The sequence below is a fragment of the Apteryx rowi genome, unplaced genomic scaffold (assembly GCF_003343035.1).
Source record: "Apteryx rowi isolate R43461 unplaced genomic scaffold, aptRow1 scaffold_480, whole genome shotgun sequence".
NCBI classification, from domain to species: Eukaryota; Metazoa; Chordata; class Aves; order Apterygiformes; family Apterygidae; genus Apteryx; species Apteryx rowi.
In genome coordinates, this window is record NW_020450739.1 from 405,509 (window position 1) to 421,025 (window position 15,517).

The 15,517-nt window shown below is 42.5% G+C and overlaps 1 protein-coding gene across 2 annotated transcripts in view; it reads left to right on the plus strand.

Annotated features, from left to right (window-relative positions):
* Nucleotides 1–7,168, plus strand: part of PAK2 (p21 (RAC1) activated kinase 2) — a 31,474-nt gene extending 24,306 nt beyond the window's left edge. The window contains exons 13-15 of one of the 2 annotated variants that reach the window (XM_026078505.1): nucleotides 945–1,141; nucleotides 1,761–1,898; nucleotides 2,446–7,168. In XM_026078505.1, the coding sequence (XP_025934290.1) occupies nucleotides 945–1,141; nucleotides 1,761–1,898; nucleotides 2,446–2,532 (422 nt within the window). In that variant the 3' untranslated portion in view covers nucleotides 2,533–7,168. Of the gene's footprint in view, nucleotides 1–139; nucleotides 285–944; nucleotides 1,142–1,760; nucleotides 1,899–2,445 lie in introns of those variants that run through there. The other variant, XM_026078506.1, reaches the window with a different exon arrangement.
* Nucleotides 7,169–15,517: the final 8,349 nt, after the last annotated feature.

Consider the following 15,517-nt stretch of genomic DNA (forward strand, 5'->3'; position numbering starts at 1 on the left):
TCTTTGCTAAACCGTCTTCTTGGTGCAACTTAGCATTTTCACGACTGTGGCTCTTTTGTCAGCACTGCTTGGCATAACACTTTCAAAATCAATTTGAAATTTTAAATTCTCTCTCTTTCTCTCTCTCTCTCAAACTTAGTGTCAATGATAAGGTAAAATCTGGTTCCTGCCTTAACTGTGTTCTTATTGATGCTTTACATGCCTGGGAAGTGGGAGTGCTGCAGCTGGATAAAGTAACATGATGGAACATGCATTGCTGCTGCACCTGAAGGCTATAGGAATAGGTGACTTTTCTTGTTTTCTTGAGTGTGGTTGTTCTCTTCAGTACTTACCTTGTGGAAAGGTTTGTTTGTCTAGGTTCCTTCTGCTGAGTAGGGTAATATTTCACGTATCTAAAGCCTTATATTACTGTATCTGTCAACTGTAGTACCTGTATTTGATGTCCAAATTACTGTGAAATGTTGAACTCAATAGCTACAGAAATAAAATCTGTTTAGTAGGGCAGAAGCCATGGTTTGTAGATTCGTATTTTCTAGTTCAGGCAGTATAACATACCACGCACAGAACAGTTTCCCTCTGGGTTCTGCTTGATTTCTTTTTTGGCTGGTACCAGTCTAGGAATCCTGAAGGAAGGACTGGGGAAAACATCATTCTTCTATGGGGTAATGCTTATATCCTTATTGTGGGGGACAAAAAGCCTTATCTTCATTCCATGGAAGTCTGCCTTACTTAAACACCTTCAGGTTTTATATCCATCTTCCACGTTGAATCTTGTAATATGGAGAATATAGTTTAAAACAAAAAAACAACCACCTCCCCACCCCCCTACCCCAAATTGTTCAAGTGCGGAGGAGTAAAATATATTTGTAATAATAGAGAAGTCTTCTAGGAACCCCGCTTACCTAGGATGCACTGAATTAACTTATGATTCTGTTATTCTACAGCCGACTTTGGTTTCTGTGCTCAGATCACCCCAGAGCAGAGCAAACGCAGCACTATGGTTGGGACTCCTTACTGGATGGCTCCTGAAGTGGTCACACGGAAAGCATATGGCCCAAAAGTGGATATCTGGTCTCTGGGAATCATGGCTATCGAGATGGTGGAAGGAGAACCCCCATACCTCAATGAAAACCCTCTGCGGGTAAGAACTCCAGACATGGCTAGAACTGTTTGTGGGTGTTTACCAGGTAATCATTTTCAGTGGGTTCATGTGGTTTTTCTTTGATAGCATCTATGTTTAAAAAAGAAAAAAATTAAGCTTCAGCAGTGCAGAAAGATCCCCCCAAAAAAGATGACAGTTGTCTTGAATTTGCAGTCAGCCCTGCCCTGAATTCTTGACATATTCTGTTCGGAAGATGAGTTAGGCATACTAATGGTACCTGCTTTTAACTAAAACCTTAGACTTTGAGAATTCCTCTGTCTTTAGTAGACTTTCTTAATTCAAGTAAAGTAAATCCATTAGGTTATGAAAAATGCTGATTGGCATGTCAGAGGCTGATACTTTCTTTGCCATGGTATATAGATGTGTCTCAAGTATCTGTTGCTGAAAGGTTATGAACATCTGCAGTCATTTTGCTACTAGCAAGAACAGGCCACAGATGTCTAAAATTGTGTAGTGGCATTTTTGCAATTACTCATCTAATCAGGGAGAGGAGAAGTAGGCTGCAGAACTTCTCCTAATCTAGGTATTGCCTCCAGGCAATTAATTGTGACATCTTTTAAACATTTGGCTTGGTTATACAATATTCCTTATTTTACAGGCTTTATATTTGATAGCAACTAATGGCACACCGGAGCTGCAAAACCCTGAGAAACTGTCCCCAATATTCCGGGATTTCTTAAACAGATGTTTGGAGATGGATGTAGAAAAAAGAGGATCAGCCAAAGAATTGTTGCAGGTAAGAGTCAGCTTCTCATCAATCCCAGAGATACAGAGGTCACTAGTGAAGTAAAGCTGTGATAAATGTCACTGTAGACTGACACCTTTTCTGTTTTGTATTTTCTCCTGAGGACTCTCTAGTGGAGAGTAGGTGGAGGGAACCATAGGCAAAGTTTGTAATGTGTGCTCTGAAGCCTTCCAAGCAGTAACCCGTGTCGTCTTTCTACTATTGCTAAATTATCCAACAGTATGTCAACTTACTGTAATACAGTCATTGAAATGAGCCTAACAGGAATGAGGGAAGATATTTGAGCAGGGAACCTCTTTGTAGCGAATTATTGGAGGAGGAAAGGCCTGTTTTGGGAAGAGGAGGGATGCCTATAGGGCTAGAGCTGCTGTGAACCACTGCATTCTCTGGTTCTGTCCCCTCTTCAGGAGCTGTGCATTGGTAGTGTTTTGCAGCTCTTTTCATATCTCAGGATGAAAATCACTGTGTAGATAATGTGGCTTATACTTTTTTTAAACTCGTCTTTTACTAATTTACTGTGTTTCTCTCTTCCTGGCAGCATCCCTTCTTGAAACTGGCCAAACCTCTGTCTAGCTTGACGCCACTGATCCTAGCAGCCAAAGAAGCAATGAAGAGTAACCGCTAACATTATTGCCATGGCCTTCATCTTTTTGTGGTGTTTTTGTTTTGTTTGTTTTTTTACAAATCTTTATAATATATGAAATTGTTACACTTGTGGTGGGAGGGAAGGGGTTTGGGGAAAAAGAAGTCTGCAAAAGGGAAGAAACTCTTGTCCAGAAGACACCCAAAACAAATTGTGGTGACTCTAGTGAACCCTTTCTGCGGTCCAGAAGGAATTGAGGACTGAATTACTGGCCTTTTTTTTTTTTTTTTTTTTTTTTTTTTTTTTTNAGACAGCCAAGGAAAGCCACTTACTGTGCCCAAGGTTTTAAGGGTTTTTGATGACTTTGCTGTAACAGCTCCCATTCATTGTACCCTTCTGGGTACTTTCAATACTTGAATGACAGATTCAAGCTTTCAGAGAGCAGCACTAATTTTACCTGCTGATCTCTTTCATTCTCCTCTTCCTCCCCTCTACCTGTTGACTTTTAAATCGCTCTAGTAAGCCCCCATATGACTAGATTAATGGCAAGTGTGACAAATGTGAAGGTACATCTTGCCTCCCCTTCCTTTTACAGATTAGCTGTCACTGTACTGTAGAATTAACAGCTTGGCTACTTAAGAAATCATAATGTGTTGAAATGTTTCTTTCTTTTAAGAAAAGAATGGAGAGAGGGGGAAGAGAACTGTTCACTATTTCTTACATGCCTGTGTTCTGTGGACTTCTAATCAAAGGTGTGACCTCTTTGTAGAAACTTCCTGATTGGTCAACTTTTTGGATGTCAGGTTATGGATATATGGAGAGGGGTCAGATACTTCATTTATGATCAAATGATCAGTGAAAGTCAGGGCAAGAAAAAAATTCCAGGTGTCTTCCTGTCTGCTCTTTTTTTCCCATTAGACTTGCCGGCCAGAAGCTTAAGGGATATTTTGCTTTGTGTGGTGGGCGATTCAAAGACACGTATCTGTACTCTGACTTGGGCTTTGAGAGTTATGCTGGTGCCTTCAACTTTTTTTATTTTACATTTCCCTTCTTTGTATCAAATACATTTTTGTATATGTTGCAATTTTTTCCCAAGCAAATAATGCGTCAACCTATGGAGTTGTCAGAATTTAAGTATTAGAGCTATTTTTTCCATTTTTGTATGTGCTCCATTTGTACTAATGAAATCAAAATAACAAATAATCAGATCTGAGGACACTGAAGATACAGGATTTTTAAAATACAGTTCAAACAGAAGATTACAAACACCTGGAAATGCCAAGTGCTGTTCTGTGAAGACAAAGGTTGAGAGTGGAGAACAGTGCTGTCAGATGTTAATGGGGCTTATTTGACTGGCTAGTTCAAGGCTGAAGAGACTTGATATGTTACACTGGTCCTTTCTCACTAAAGATGTTTAACCAGCTAGAATTGCTGAAGTCAAATATTCAGTGCAAGAAAAACTGCCTCCCTCTAGGGGCAGTGAACTACTTAAGTGGTTGAGTTCTTGGGGTATTAACAGAGGCAACTGTAGAAGAATCTATGGGCCCGGCTTCTTTTAGTGCTGCAATCCATGCATTTCAACCTTCAGAACAGCTTAATGAAGAGCCAACTGTAATTACAATGTGCCAAATGATTCTGTGAAAGAACAGCCATTAATTTAGTGGGAATCCACATTTTTTTGCATTCCCAGTGGGCAAATCCTTGGATGGGTAGGGTTACGGCTGGGTATGGACAGAGGACCCCAAATTAAAATTTTCATGCACTTTTACAAACATTGCAGGCAGAAGATAGTTGTTATTTTAGATAATTCCAGTATTCACACAGAGATAGAAATAATGATGTTTTGGGGAGTGGTAGCCAAGATATGACAAAACTAACTTCCAGCTACAAGTGGCTGAGCCAGAACAGCTGAGCCTGTCTGTGTTTGTGAGGAAGGAGAAGTGAGGCGAAGGTCTCGGTTTCTGCTGCTGTTCACTAGCTGCTTTGTACCAACAAGATGCCTTATTTTGTAAGGAACCACAGTACCACGGTTCAGTTTGTATTCTGGTAAACTCTCCTGTGATAGGTACCCAAGTAAATTGCTAACTGTACCATTAAAGGAATAAATATCCCTCTAGCTATAAGCACGAGAATGTTCCTGATTTTTAAATTCAAGTAAGGGTCGCTTTCCAGGGAAATAATTCTAGATGCGCTTCCCAGGCAAAATGCCTTAAGGACACTGTCAACACTGTAATGGCAATGCCACTGGTTTGAATGCATCTGGCTTCCTGATGAAAAGAAAGTAACAAGGAGGCTTGGCTAAGATTAAAAAAAAACCCTTTCTGATTGATGGTTCCTTCTTTGTCCATTGCTGGCAATGGACTTTTTGAAACTCCTTCTGCCGGAGTTAAACTGGGAGCTTCCCCCCCGCCCCCGGATGGCACAGTCTAGGCAGCAAGATAAGTATAACTTGTGCTGAATTTAGAATTTTTAAAATAGAAAAACATGAGATCGTAAGTAATTTTAACTTATTAGTTCATTTTTATTGATAAATGAGAATGTTTTTAATCTTGTATTACAACATTTGTCTTCTAGGAGATGATTAGGAGTCTACTTAGGAGGTGATTTCTGAACTTGAAGTCATTTTAGCAAACAAAACTTAGCCTATTTGAGAAATTACCAAAACATATCTCAGTGCTTGCTATATAATTGGGAATAGTATTTAGCACTGCACTTGGAAAAGTATACACCTCTCCCCTTCCCCACACAGCAGCTTTATTGCTATACAGTTTGGCAACAGGTGTTAAGAAGCCTGAAATTAGGGTCAGAGATGGAGCTAGACAGTAACTGAGCTGGCAGAAGAGGAAAGTACGGAGGAAGATGCTGTACTGTGTTTTTGTGCGTTAGTGGGTTGGGCATCGCTTTTCCAGCGATGTCAGCTGTATGCGTGCACAAAATCCAAAAATCCAAGCTATATTTTTTCCCTGAAGGGGAGCAGATTAGCATTCCTAAAACTTGCTGCAGTGCTGTTCAGCTCAGCTGTGTAGCTAGGGCAGCCAAATAGAGAATAGCCAGAGACTGGGTAGCTGCTGAAAAGGAGGGGATTGTTTCTGAAAGTGCTAGGAGTCCCAGATGTCTTGCTTTCCCACTCGGGTGCCAGCATAAGATCCTGAATCAGATTGTAATCAAATATCCATGCCAGTAATATAGCTGAAGCGTTATGTACCATGGCATGATTAGTTGTATATAGGGTGCTGGGCAGCTTATGGCTTACATCTAATGTGTGATTCCTGTTTTTTTTCTTATCATAGAATAAAGCAGGCTTCCCATTGGAAGAAAGCATGGCATTGGGAATGTGCACTTTGATCTGCCTAGATGTTAGCAAGATGAGTTGTGGGATGTGTTTTCCCCCCTGCCAAATGCAGGGAGGTGCAAAAGGTATGTTTAGACCAGGTCTGAGAAATTGGGTTCCTTTGTCAGAGGGGATGGTAGGCGAGCTGGGAAGGGAGCAAGAAGATTGTTAAAGGTCTCCACAGCTGGAACTGAATAAATGTCTCTGGTCTGTTTTCCCTCTGTTCCTCACATTATCAATGGAAATGGAAGCAGGTGCAAACTTTTTTTTTTTTAAATCTGTCTTCAGATTTTAATGTTGCCTTTTGTGTAATTTAATCCCATTATGTTATTTAATTGTTACTGCAATATTAACTACTGTATTTGTTGACTTTGTTTAATAACTGTTCTTTCAGGGCTAGAAATAAACTTTTAAAAAATGTTTCATGTTTCCCCTCCCCATCCCCTTCATGTGTTTATATCTTTTAGAGTAGCTGAAAAGAGGAGATGTTTAGATGGTTTTAATGAGATCAGCAGAATGTATTTGTTTGTAATTAGGCTTCTTATCAACACTTTAATTATGATGGATATAATTTTATGCTATACTAGCCTAGCCTGTTTCTCCTTAAATTTTAATACTCCTCAGTGTCTGTACCAAGCTCATGGGATACCTGCAAGCTTTCCTTGCTGCCACACATTGCTGGCAGTCGGTCCTGCCTCCTGCAAAATGCTCCAGACCACTGAATGAGGAGAGCCAGATCTGAAACATCCTGTTTACCCATCGTGGACCAGATATCTCTTGCTCTCTTTACTTGTGGAGCAAAGCAGCAACCTCTCAAAGAGCAGGCTAGTTCGGCAGCATTGCATCTTCCACCTTCCAGACACCATAAATAGTGTTTTGTTAGTGACCAGGTTTGGAACTGATGGGCCAGTAAACTGGGATCAGGCTCTGGCAATATGATGTTCCAGTAACTATTCCAAGACTGCTTTATTGCTCTATGAACATCTTCCAATATTCTGCTGGTAAATATGACAGTGTAGGAAACAAATGACCATGGGGAATGAGCTGTCCTGTCGTCTGTTTGGAAGACTTGACTACTGCTTCTGCACCATCCCCTCTGATCAGCATTTGACTGGTAGAGCTGAACTGAGAGAGGAAGTTGGGTGCAGACAACTGACCTAGGTTTTGGGATGAGATTGATAGTGCCTGTTGGTAGACTTTGGGGACTTTCTCATGTGTTTCATCTAAATGTTACTACAAAAATGCTACTGTGTGTTGGCATTGCAGTCTAGCTAAAGAAAAGGACGTGTAAATGAATTTACTTTGGGGTTTAGATTGGTTCAGTTGAAATACAGATGAAGTCCTGTCTTGGTTGTGAATGTCAAGGTCTCATCATATTGTGTATTTCCCATGTGGTGATACTGGGAAATCATCTCTCCCCTTACTTAAATGTTATACAAGATTTGCTCATACCGCTGACAAAGGGAAATGAAGGAACAGCTCATCTTCAACAGCCTTTTCAACCAGATGTGAAAATGTTGTTTCACACAAAGCACCATCTCTTCAGGTTCGTTACCTTGTTGGCATATCTTTGTGTTTATATGTAGTTGACCCTATGTGCATTTAAACTGATGTTCTCTAACACTGCCTTTAAGCGATGTTTGCATTTAATTTATTGGGGAAAAAGTTGGCAAGAGGAAGGAGAAATTGCTTAGTGGAACTCACTGATTCACCTGGATACTAGTACTTGTGCTGCTGTAAGGTGAGCAGGATTTTGGCCAAATGCAGTTTGCACAAAAGAAAAATTTCTAGTTCTTGCTTCATAAGTCCAGATGTAATGTAGTGGTTTAAGTCTTGTGTGAACTTGCTTTTTACTTGCATATATCTAGTCTAAACTAATAACAAGAGCAGCCACATCTTTTTGATCAGTTTATTCAAGATTTTTAAAAATGGTAAATCAAGTTAAAGCAGAACAGTATTGCTGTAAAGTCAGAGGAAATGACTTTTCACTTTCATGGCTGCACTTTGGTTGCAGTGACTTTACCACAAAACTGATCATGATTTTTGAATTATACCAGCAGTAATGGGTGAACACTGAAAAAGTGTCTTCATTTCTAATTAGAATTTTTGCAGTGGTGCATGAAGACAAGTGTTGGGTTTCAAGTGTAATTATATGGCTCATAGACAGTTACAGCAGTGGTTTACACATGACTGCTTGCAGTGATTCATGCAGCTATTTCTTTTCCCCCTATTCTTATAACTTTCATTTTGCTGAATATTTGATCACTTGAATCTCTGTGAAGGTTGCTTTTAGTGAAAGTAGTCATCCTGGTCAGGCCTGACAATGTCATACAGTCCTCACTCATGTGAAAAAGGTAGGTGAAACTTCACTAAGCTCAGCTATGTTCTTGATGATTGCTCTCCAGATGTGTGGACGAAGCAGATTTTTCCAAGAGTGTTCTTTCCCCTACTTTGAACTCCAACCTAAGAAAGCATTTTCTGAGGAAGAATAGCAAGTGAAAACAATAAATTTCTGACTGTAATTTTACTGTGGCTTGGCTACCAGGAAAGAAAACTGCAATCTGTTGTGAGGGAGGAGGGTAGTAGTGATGCAACTTTTCTTGCTATCTTTTCTTATCTGTAGCATCATGGTGATGGTATTGCTTTTTCCCTTTCCTGTCTGCCAGTCAGTGTTTGAATGGAGAGTATCTTCCAGCACTTTGCAACTTTTTAGGAATCCATTTACCTGTTGACCTAGTTATTGAGACTGTCTGTAGGAACTGATGATATTTTTGATGGGGTTTGCCCGCTAGGAAGTTGACAGTGATTGTTCATTCACTTTAGGACACTAAAGCCACCAGACTTCTACTTCCTCAGGAATTTCTCTGGCACTATCCAATGATTTGGAGAAGATGCATTGAATCAGTAGAAAGGAGGACGGGACTGGCTGGAATAGCAGGCACAGTATGTTTCAGTGCATAAACTCAAGCTGCTGGTGTTTTCGGAAGGGTTTAGGAGAAAAGAATCTGGCTCAGGATAGCTCCAGATCAAAGGAGAAGCAGCTCATATGACTCAGGGCAGCCCTTAGCTCCTGTGTGATTAATTTCCACTGTGCACCAAGGATTGGCCATCTCTGTGCAGTAATTGCCTACGTCTGTGGCTCCGTACAAGCTGTGCTATGCAGGATCCTGTGGCTTCAAGGACTTTAGGTATTTGAAAAGAACTAATGTTTCAAAATCAAATGGTAGCGAAGTGGTCTGTGTGTTGGCAACTTGTGTCTTTCAGAGCAAATTCCAGTGTTTTGGAGAAAAAAAAAAAATTGAACAAGTTCTCTGTCGTCAAGTATGTGAATCTCTTGGTTCAGATAAAGGCGTTTCATGGTGACTGATGCTTCTGCTAATAGCATCTTCTTTGCAGAACCTTTGCATTGCTCTCTGCACCCTTTATGGGATGTTCGGAGGTGGTGGTGGGGGATAGATGCTCTTTTTCCATATTGGGTACAGTAGTCTTCTAAATGTGAGCTGGGTGTTCTTAGGGACAGACTTCTCCCTTGAAGTCAAGGTTTCCAGAGCCAAGTAGCATACATCTTTGTTAATTTTTCCTCCCAGAGAATGTTTGTTCTCAGAATTTGAGTCCTTGCACAAAGCTAAATGAATCATGGCTGTACTTGACCTTTTTTTTTTTTTCCCCAATGTCATGCTGCCTGTAGATGGGTGTCAAGACATTTGTGTGTATGCGGAAACCCGATCACAGGTTTCTGATACCTCATCACAGTGCCTGATCACAGGTGGAGCTGCTGTTGGCTTTTGGAGAAGAATTTTCCTACCCAATAAAAATCTCCTCAAATAACCTCAGTGTAAACTTAATTCAGCTATAATTATTACCTATTTGAGTGTGAAAATAGCATGGTAGGGGGAGCTAGTGTATTATGGTTTGGGTATTGTTACCCTTCAATGTTTTCGGAGAGTGTTTTTGTTACTTAACTGTCTGTGGAAATGCCCGTGCCATTTGCCACTTGTTCATATCCCCACCATATGGCTAAAATAAGCATGTAAAATATCTGGCTTTGATGCTGTTGTAGTTCTTGACAGCCCTAAGAGCAAATTTGATTTAGATTGGAAAATGATGTCCCAGCCATGTTTTTTAATTTTATTTATTTATTTATTTTGGAAAATGCATTTGGAAAAGCCTTGGAAGAAAACAACTTCTGCTCATCTCAAATGCTTCTTTTTATCCAGCAGTGTCCCAGGAAAATGGACAGAGAATCTAGTAAAGRCTTCTCGTGTGCCATGAGCTCCTGCAGAGCCGAGTGCTCTGATCCATTGCTCTTATTCAAATCCCTACCAAAAGCCAGCCCAAATTTAATGGGAGTAAGCCAGCTGCTTGCACATCTCAGTCATTGTCATTATTTGATCTGGTAATTATATTCATAAGCAACTGTTTCCAGCTCCTTTCTCAAGCCTGGCTTCAGTGTCATACAATTGCAGGGTGTGCCATAGGCATAATTGCAGGCTGTGTACAGGCAATAGTTTTTAAAGACCTCTGAACAGTTACTTCCTAAGCTGCAATGCAGTTTTACTTTTAAAAAGCTTGAAAAGGAATGGGGTGAAATAGGTTCCCATGGAAAGGAACAGGTGTTGGATTCTTACCTCTTCAGTTTTCAGCATAGATGTCATGAAATGGTTTTCTATGCCATAGCTGTGGTTTTTGGAGGAAGGGGAAGAGAGTTTACTTGCTTTTTAGACATTAGCGTGTGGCAGTCTATCTTTGTGTGGCTATTTCTTGTAGCAGTAGTTGGAAATGTTTTGGTTTAAGGAGGGTGTGTTAAAACCCATTTTTGTGGATCTGTACAAACCTTCCTCAATGGCTGTGTGTACACTGAAAGTTTAAGACAGTGCAGTAGAGCTGGGTGTTTTGAATAAGTGCTACTCTGCATATAGTGTCAATCTTTAATAAGTGAAGAGGCATGAACTAAAATGGGGAGCCTGAGCCCTCTGACCTGGGACGCCCATCCCTTTGACGGCTTCTTTGCAACAGGAGGCTTGGGAATTTCTGCATCCAGCTCCTGTCCTTAGTGCTTGCCTTGTTCCCTTCACTGTTGCTGGGGTAAGGAGATGGAGTAAAGTGTTGCTTGCTGCAAGTTGGCACACGCACACCGGGAGGTAAAGGTCTACTGCACGTTTCACAGAGAGGCTGAGCCATTCTCCAGGTGGGAATATAGATGGACCTGTTGGAAAGCTCTTGTCAGGCCTATCGAACTCTGTCTGTTGCAACAAAGACTCAAACGCTGATAGGAAGGATTGAGGCATGGTTGGAGAAAAATATTTTGGCCATTCCTCTATCTGAGTTGCCCACTTCCCGTGTCCACTTACATAGCCATACTCTTGCAGGGACTTGGTCGTTTGAGCTAGTCTTGCTGGGCCCTTTTAAGGTTCTGTTTCTAAAGACGAGAGTTCTGGAGAAACACCATTTTGGGCTGGAGTAGGAGGGACAGAAAAACTATTTGGTGTTTGATGTTTATTTTTTTGTGGACTTTTCTGTGGTGATGAGTAGCTTAGTCTAACTGGTACTTTACTACCACCGGTACTGAGTTTTCACTGAGCCAAAATACTAATTTTATGAATCCTTTAAAGTATGTTTCATTGTCCTTTATTAGGGTGAGGTCTTTTGTTCATTTGAGGCCAAAGGTGCACACTTGTACTGTATTCTGGAGGGAGAAGCAGGTTATCCTGTGTGAAACAGTGATACGTTTTGGGACAGGCAAACCAAGAAAGGGCGGTTTTGGTGAGAAAGTCTTCAGGCTTGGAGGATGGGGTATTCAAAGTGTGATCTCTCTCCCTGCTCAGCTTGTAAAGATTTGCAAAGCAAGCACTGTGGGCTGCTGCCACAAGGGAGCAGGTACCTTACCAGAAGCACTGTTGGGTGGGCGCTTTGCAATGGAAATGACTAGCAGGAATGAGACTGAAATGAGAGAAAGTGCTGCTATTGCTATTAGTGTTGGAAGGAGGAGAGATTTGAGGTTGGTTGTGACCGCCACAAAAAAACCCTCCAAAATGCCCTGATGTGCCTTTACCAAAATGTCTTGTTTTCTCTCTGATGCAGTAAGGCTTGTGAGGGAGAAAGACCAAGCAGCTCCAGTGTGTTAGAAGCATTCCCTGTTTCTTTTGGAATCTGTGTTGCCACACTAACAAAGCAGCTGTTTTGAACTGCATTAAGTGCCTAATCCTTGGCTCAAGTTTGATTCAAACCTGTGTCTCCTGGAGATTTCTTTTTTTAAACTACTAGAGAGAAAATAAAATTGAATAAATAAAAGCTGTTGGATTCTGGTTCCTTGCATTCCTTGTGTGTGTTAAGCTGCTGATTGCACAATGAAAGGAGTCTGCCTACCTCCTATCACTTCCTGTGCCAGGGTAAGAGAACAGGCTTTGCTGTTGGCATAGTATACCCAACACAGTATACCCTATTCTGCTCCTGTTCTTTCCTTCACTTACTGTCCCCTTTCTTTCTACAGACCCTGCAATCAGTGGGAGTCTCTGTGTCACCAGTAACCCCTGACAGTAGCTGGGGCAGAGAACTCAACCTTTGGAGTCATGCATGGAGCAACTGTGCATTTTGTCCCTACAGTTGCTTGTCAAATCCATCATGGATTCAAAGATCTAAGCCATATCTGTTAAAGACAGTTTGGGTTTCAAAAGTCGGGTAATAATGAAACCATGACTTCTTTTCTCATACTCTTTAACAAAGAAGTGTTCCCTATATTTATGATAGGGACAGCCATTCTGTAACTGCATGCTGAGTTGGGAAAGTGTCTTGGATCCTGTCGCTGGTATGTGTGTTAGTGCTATCAGCAGGAAGTGTTGAAATGTTTAATTTTTTTGACTCCTCATTGTCATTAAAATGCTGCCTGCAGCAAATGGCAAGTGCAGTTCATGCCAATGACAAGGTGAGTTCTTATTCAGACAGAGACTAGGGAACATTAAGCAAGTGAGGCTTTAAAATTCACTAAAGTTGATGAACTTCTCTGTGGCTTATCCTGGTTCTGTGCTATTTTTGACTGTGCCCAAAATGCTGGAAAAAAGGTAAATCTATTGCTCCCTTAAAAAAAGAGCAGGGAAGCTATGTAGTTAGATTTTAACTTCCATTCTCATGAAAATACTGAGTCAAGTAATTGGTGAGCACCTGGAAGATGACAGGGAGAAAAATACTGTCAGCATGGATTTGTCACCATCAAGGATTCATTGTCAAGGATGTATTAAGTGCGGCCCCAGAAAGCCTGTGCAGAGTTGTATCACAGTTATTCATTAACAGCCTGGATTACAGTATACAGAGCATGTGTTAAGTAGGTGTCACCCATATGGAGAGAGCTGCATGTTGGAAAGAGAGACTAGAGGATTTGAAGTGATCTTGACAAAGCAAAGAAGTGGTTTGAAAGAGGCTGAGTGAAGTTAAAATGGAAGGGGATGAGCTTGCCAGCTGATGGATACAAGTTGGGTTGCAAGTTGCAGAGCAAATGTTACGGCAGGATGTACTGGGACCTACTTGGAGGAATCCCATGGGTTAGGGCCCTAGAAGGAAGGGGTGTTCAAGAGGGCTGGTTAATATTCAAACATCACCTCCTCCAGGCTCAAGAGTGGTGCATCCCTATGAGTAGGAAGTCAAGCAAAGGAGGTAGGAGACCTGCATGGATGAGCAAGGAGCTCCTGCCAAAACTCAAACAGAAGAAGAAAGTATACAGAATGTGGAAAGGGGGACAGGCCACTTGGGAGGAATATAGGAACGTTGTCAGAGTATGCAGGGATGCGACGAGGAAGGCTAAGGCCCGTTTGGAATTAAATCTGGCTAGAGATGTCAAGAAAAACAAGAAGGGCTTCTTCAAATACATCAGTAGCAAGAGGAAGACTAGGGAAAATGTGGGCCCTTTGCTGAATGGGGTGGGTACCCTGGTGACGAAGGGTGCAGAGAAGGCAGAGTTACTGAATGCCTTCTTTGCTTCAGTCTTTACTGCTCAGGCCAGCCCTCAGGAACCCCAGAGCCTGGAGGCAAGAGAGAGAGTCTGGAGAAAGGAAGACTTTCCCTTGGTGGAGGAGGATCGGGTTAGAGATCATTTAGGCAAACTTGACACCCACAAATCCATGGGCCCTGATGGGATGCACCCACGAGTGCTGAGGGAGCTGGCGGATGTTATTGCTAAGCCACTCTCCATCATCTTTGAAAGGTCATGGAGAACAGGAGAGGTGCCTGAGGACTGGAAGAAAGCCAATGTCACCCAGTCTTCAAAAAGGGCAAGAAGGAGGAGCCAGGGAACTACAGGCCAGTCAGCCTCACCTGCATCCCTGGAAAGGTGATGGAGCAGCTCATCCTGGAGGCCATCTCCAAGCACGTGGAGGACGAGAAGGTGATCAGTAGTCATCAGCATGGCTTCACCAAGGGGAAATCATGCYGAACCAATCTGATAGCCTTCTATGATGGAATGACTGGCTGGGTAGATGAGGGGAGAGCAGTGGATGTTGTCTCCCTTGACTTCAGCAAGGCTTTTGACACTGTCTCCCATAACATCCTCATAGGCAAGCTCAGGAAGTGTGGGTTACATGAGTGGACAGTGAGGTGGATTGAGAACTGGCTGAATGGCAGAGCTCAGAGGGTTGTGATCAGTGGCCCAAAGTCTAGTTGGAGGCCTGTAGCTAGCGGTGTCCCGCAGGGGTCAGTACTGGGTCCAGTCTTGTTCAGCTTCTTCATCAGTGACCTGGATGAAGGGACAGAGCGCACCCTCAGCAAGTTTGCTGATGATACAAAACTGGGAGGAGTGGCCGATACACCAGAGGGCTGTGCTGCCATTCAGAGGGAACTGGACAGGCTGGAGAGGTGGGCGGAGAGGAACCTCATGAAGTTCAACAAAGGTAAGTGCAAGGAGGAATAGGGAGGAATAACCCCATGCACCAGAACAGGTTGGGGGTTGACCTGCTGGAAAGCAGCTCTGCCGAGAAGGACCTGGGAGTGCTGGTGGACACCAAGTTAAGCATGAGGCAGCAATGTGCCCTTGTGCCAAGAAGGCCAATGGTATCCTGGGCTGCATCAGGAAGAGTGTTGCCAGCAGGTGGAGAGAGGTGATCCTCCCCTTCTACTCAGCCCTGCTGAGGCCACATCTGGAGTACTGTGTCCAGTTCTGGGCTCCCCAGTACAAGAGGGATGTGGCACTACTGGAGCAAGTCCAGCGAAGGGCTGCAAAGATGATTAGGAGACTGGAGCATCTCTCTTATGAGGAAAGACTGAGTGAGCTGGGTCTGTTTAGCCTGGAGAAGAGAAGGCTGAGAGGAGATCTTACTTGTACACATTTAATATCTAAAGGGAGGTTGTCAAGAGGATGGAGCCAGACTCTCTTCAGTGGTGCCCAGCGACAGGACACGAGGCAACGGGCACAAACTGAAACACAGACGCTTCCATCTGAACATGAAGAAATACTTTTTCACTGTGAGGGTGACAGAGCACTGGAAGAGGTTGCCCAGAGAGGTTGTGGAATCTCCTTCTCTGGAGATATTCAGAACCCACCTGGACGYGATCCTGTGCAATGTGCTCTAGGCAACCCTGTTTGAGCAGGGGGGTTGGACTGGATGATCTCCAGAGGTCCCTTCCAACCTCAACCATTCTGTGATTCTGTGATGTATGGATAAGAGGAGCATCTGCCAGCTCTTCCGGCCCTCTGCATGATGGAGTCCTGCT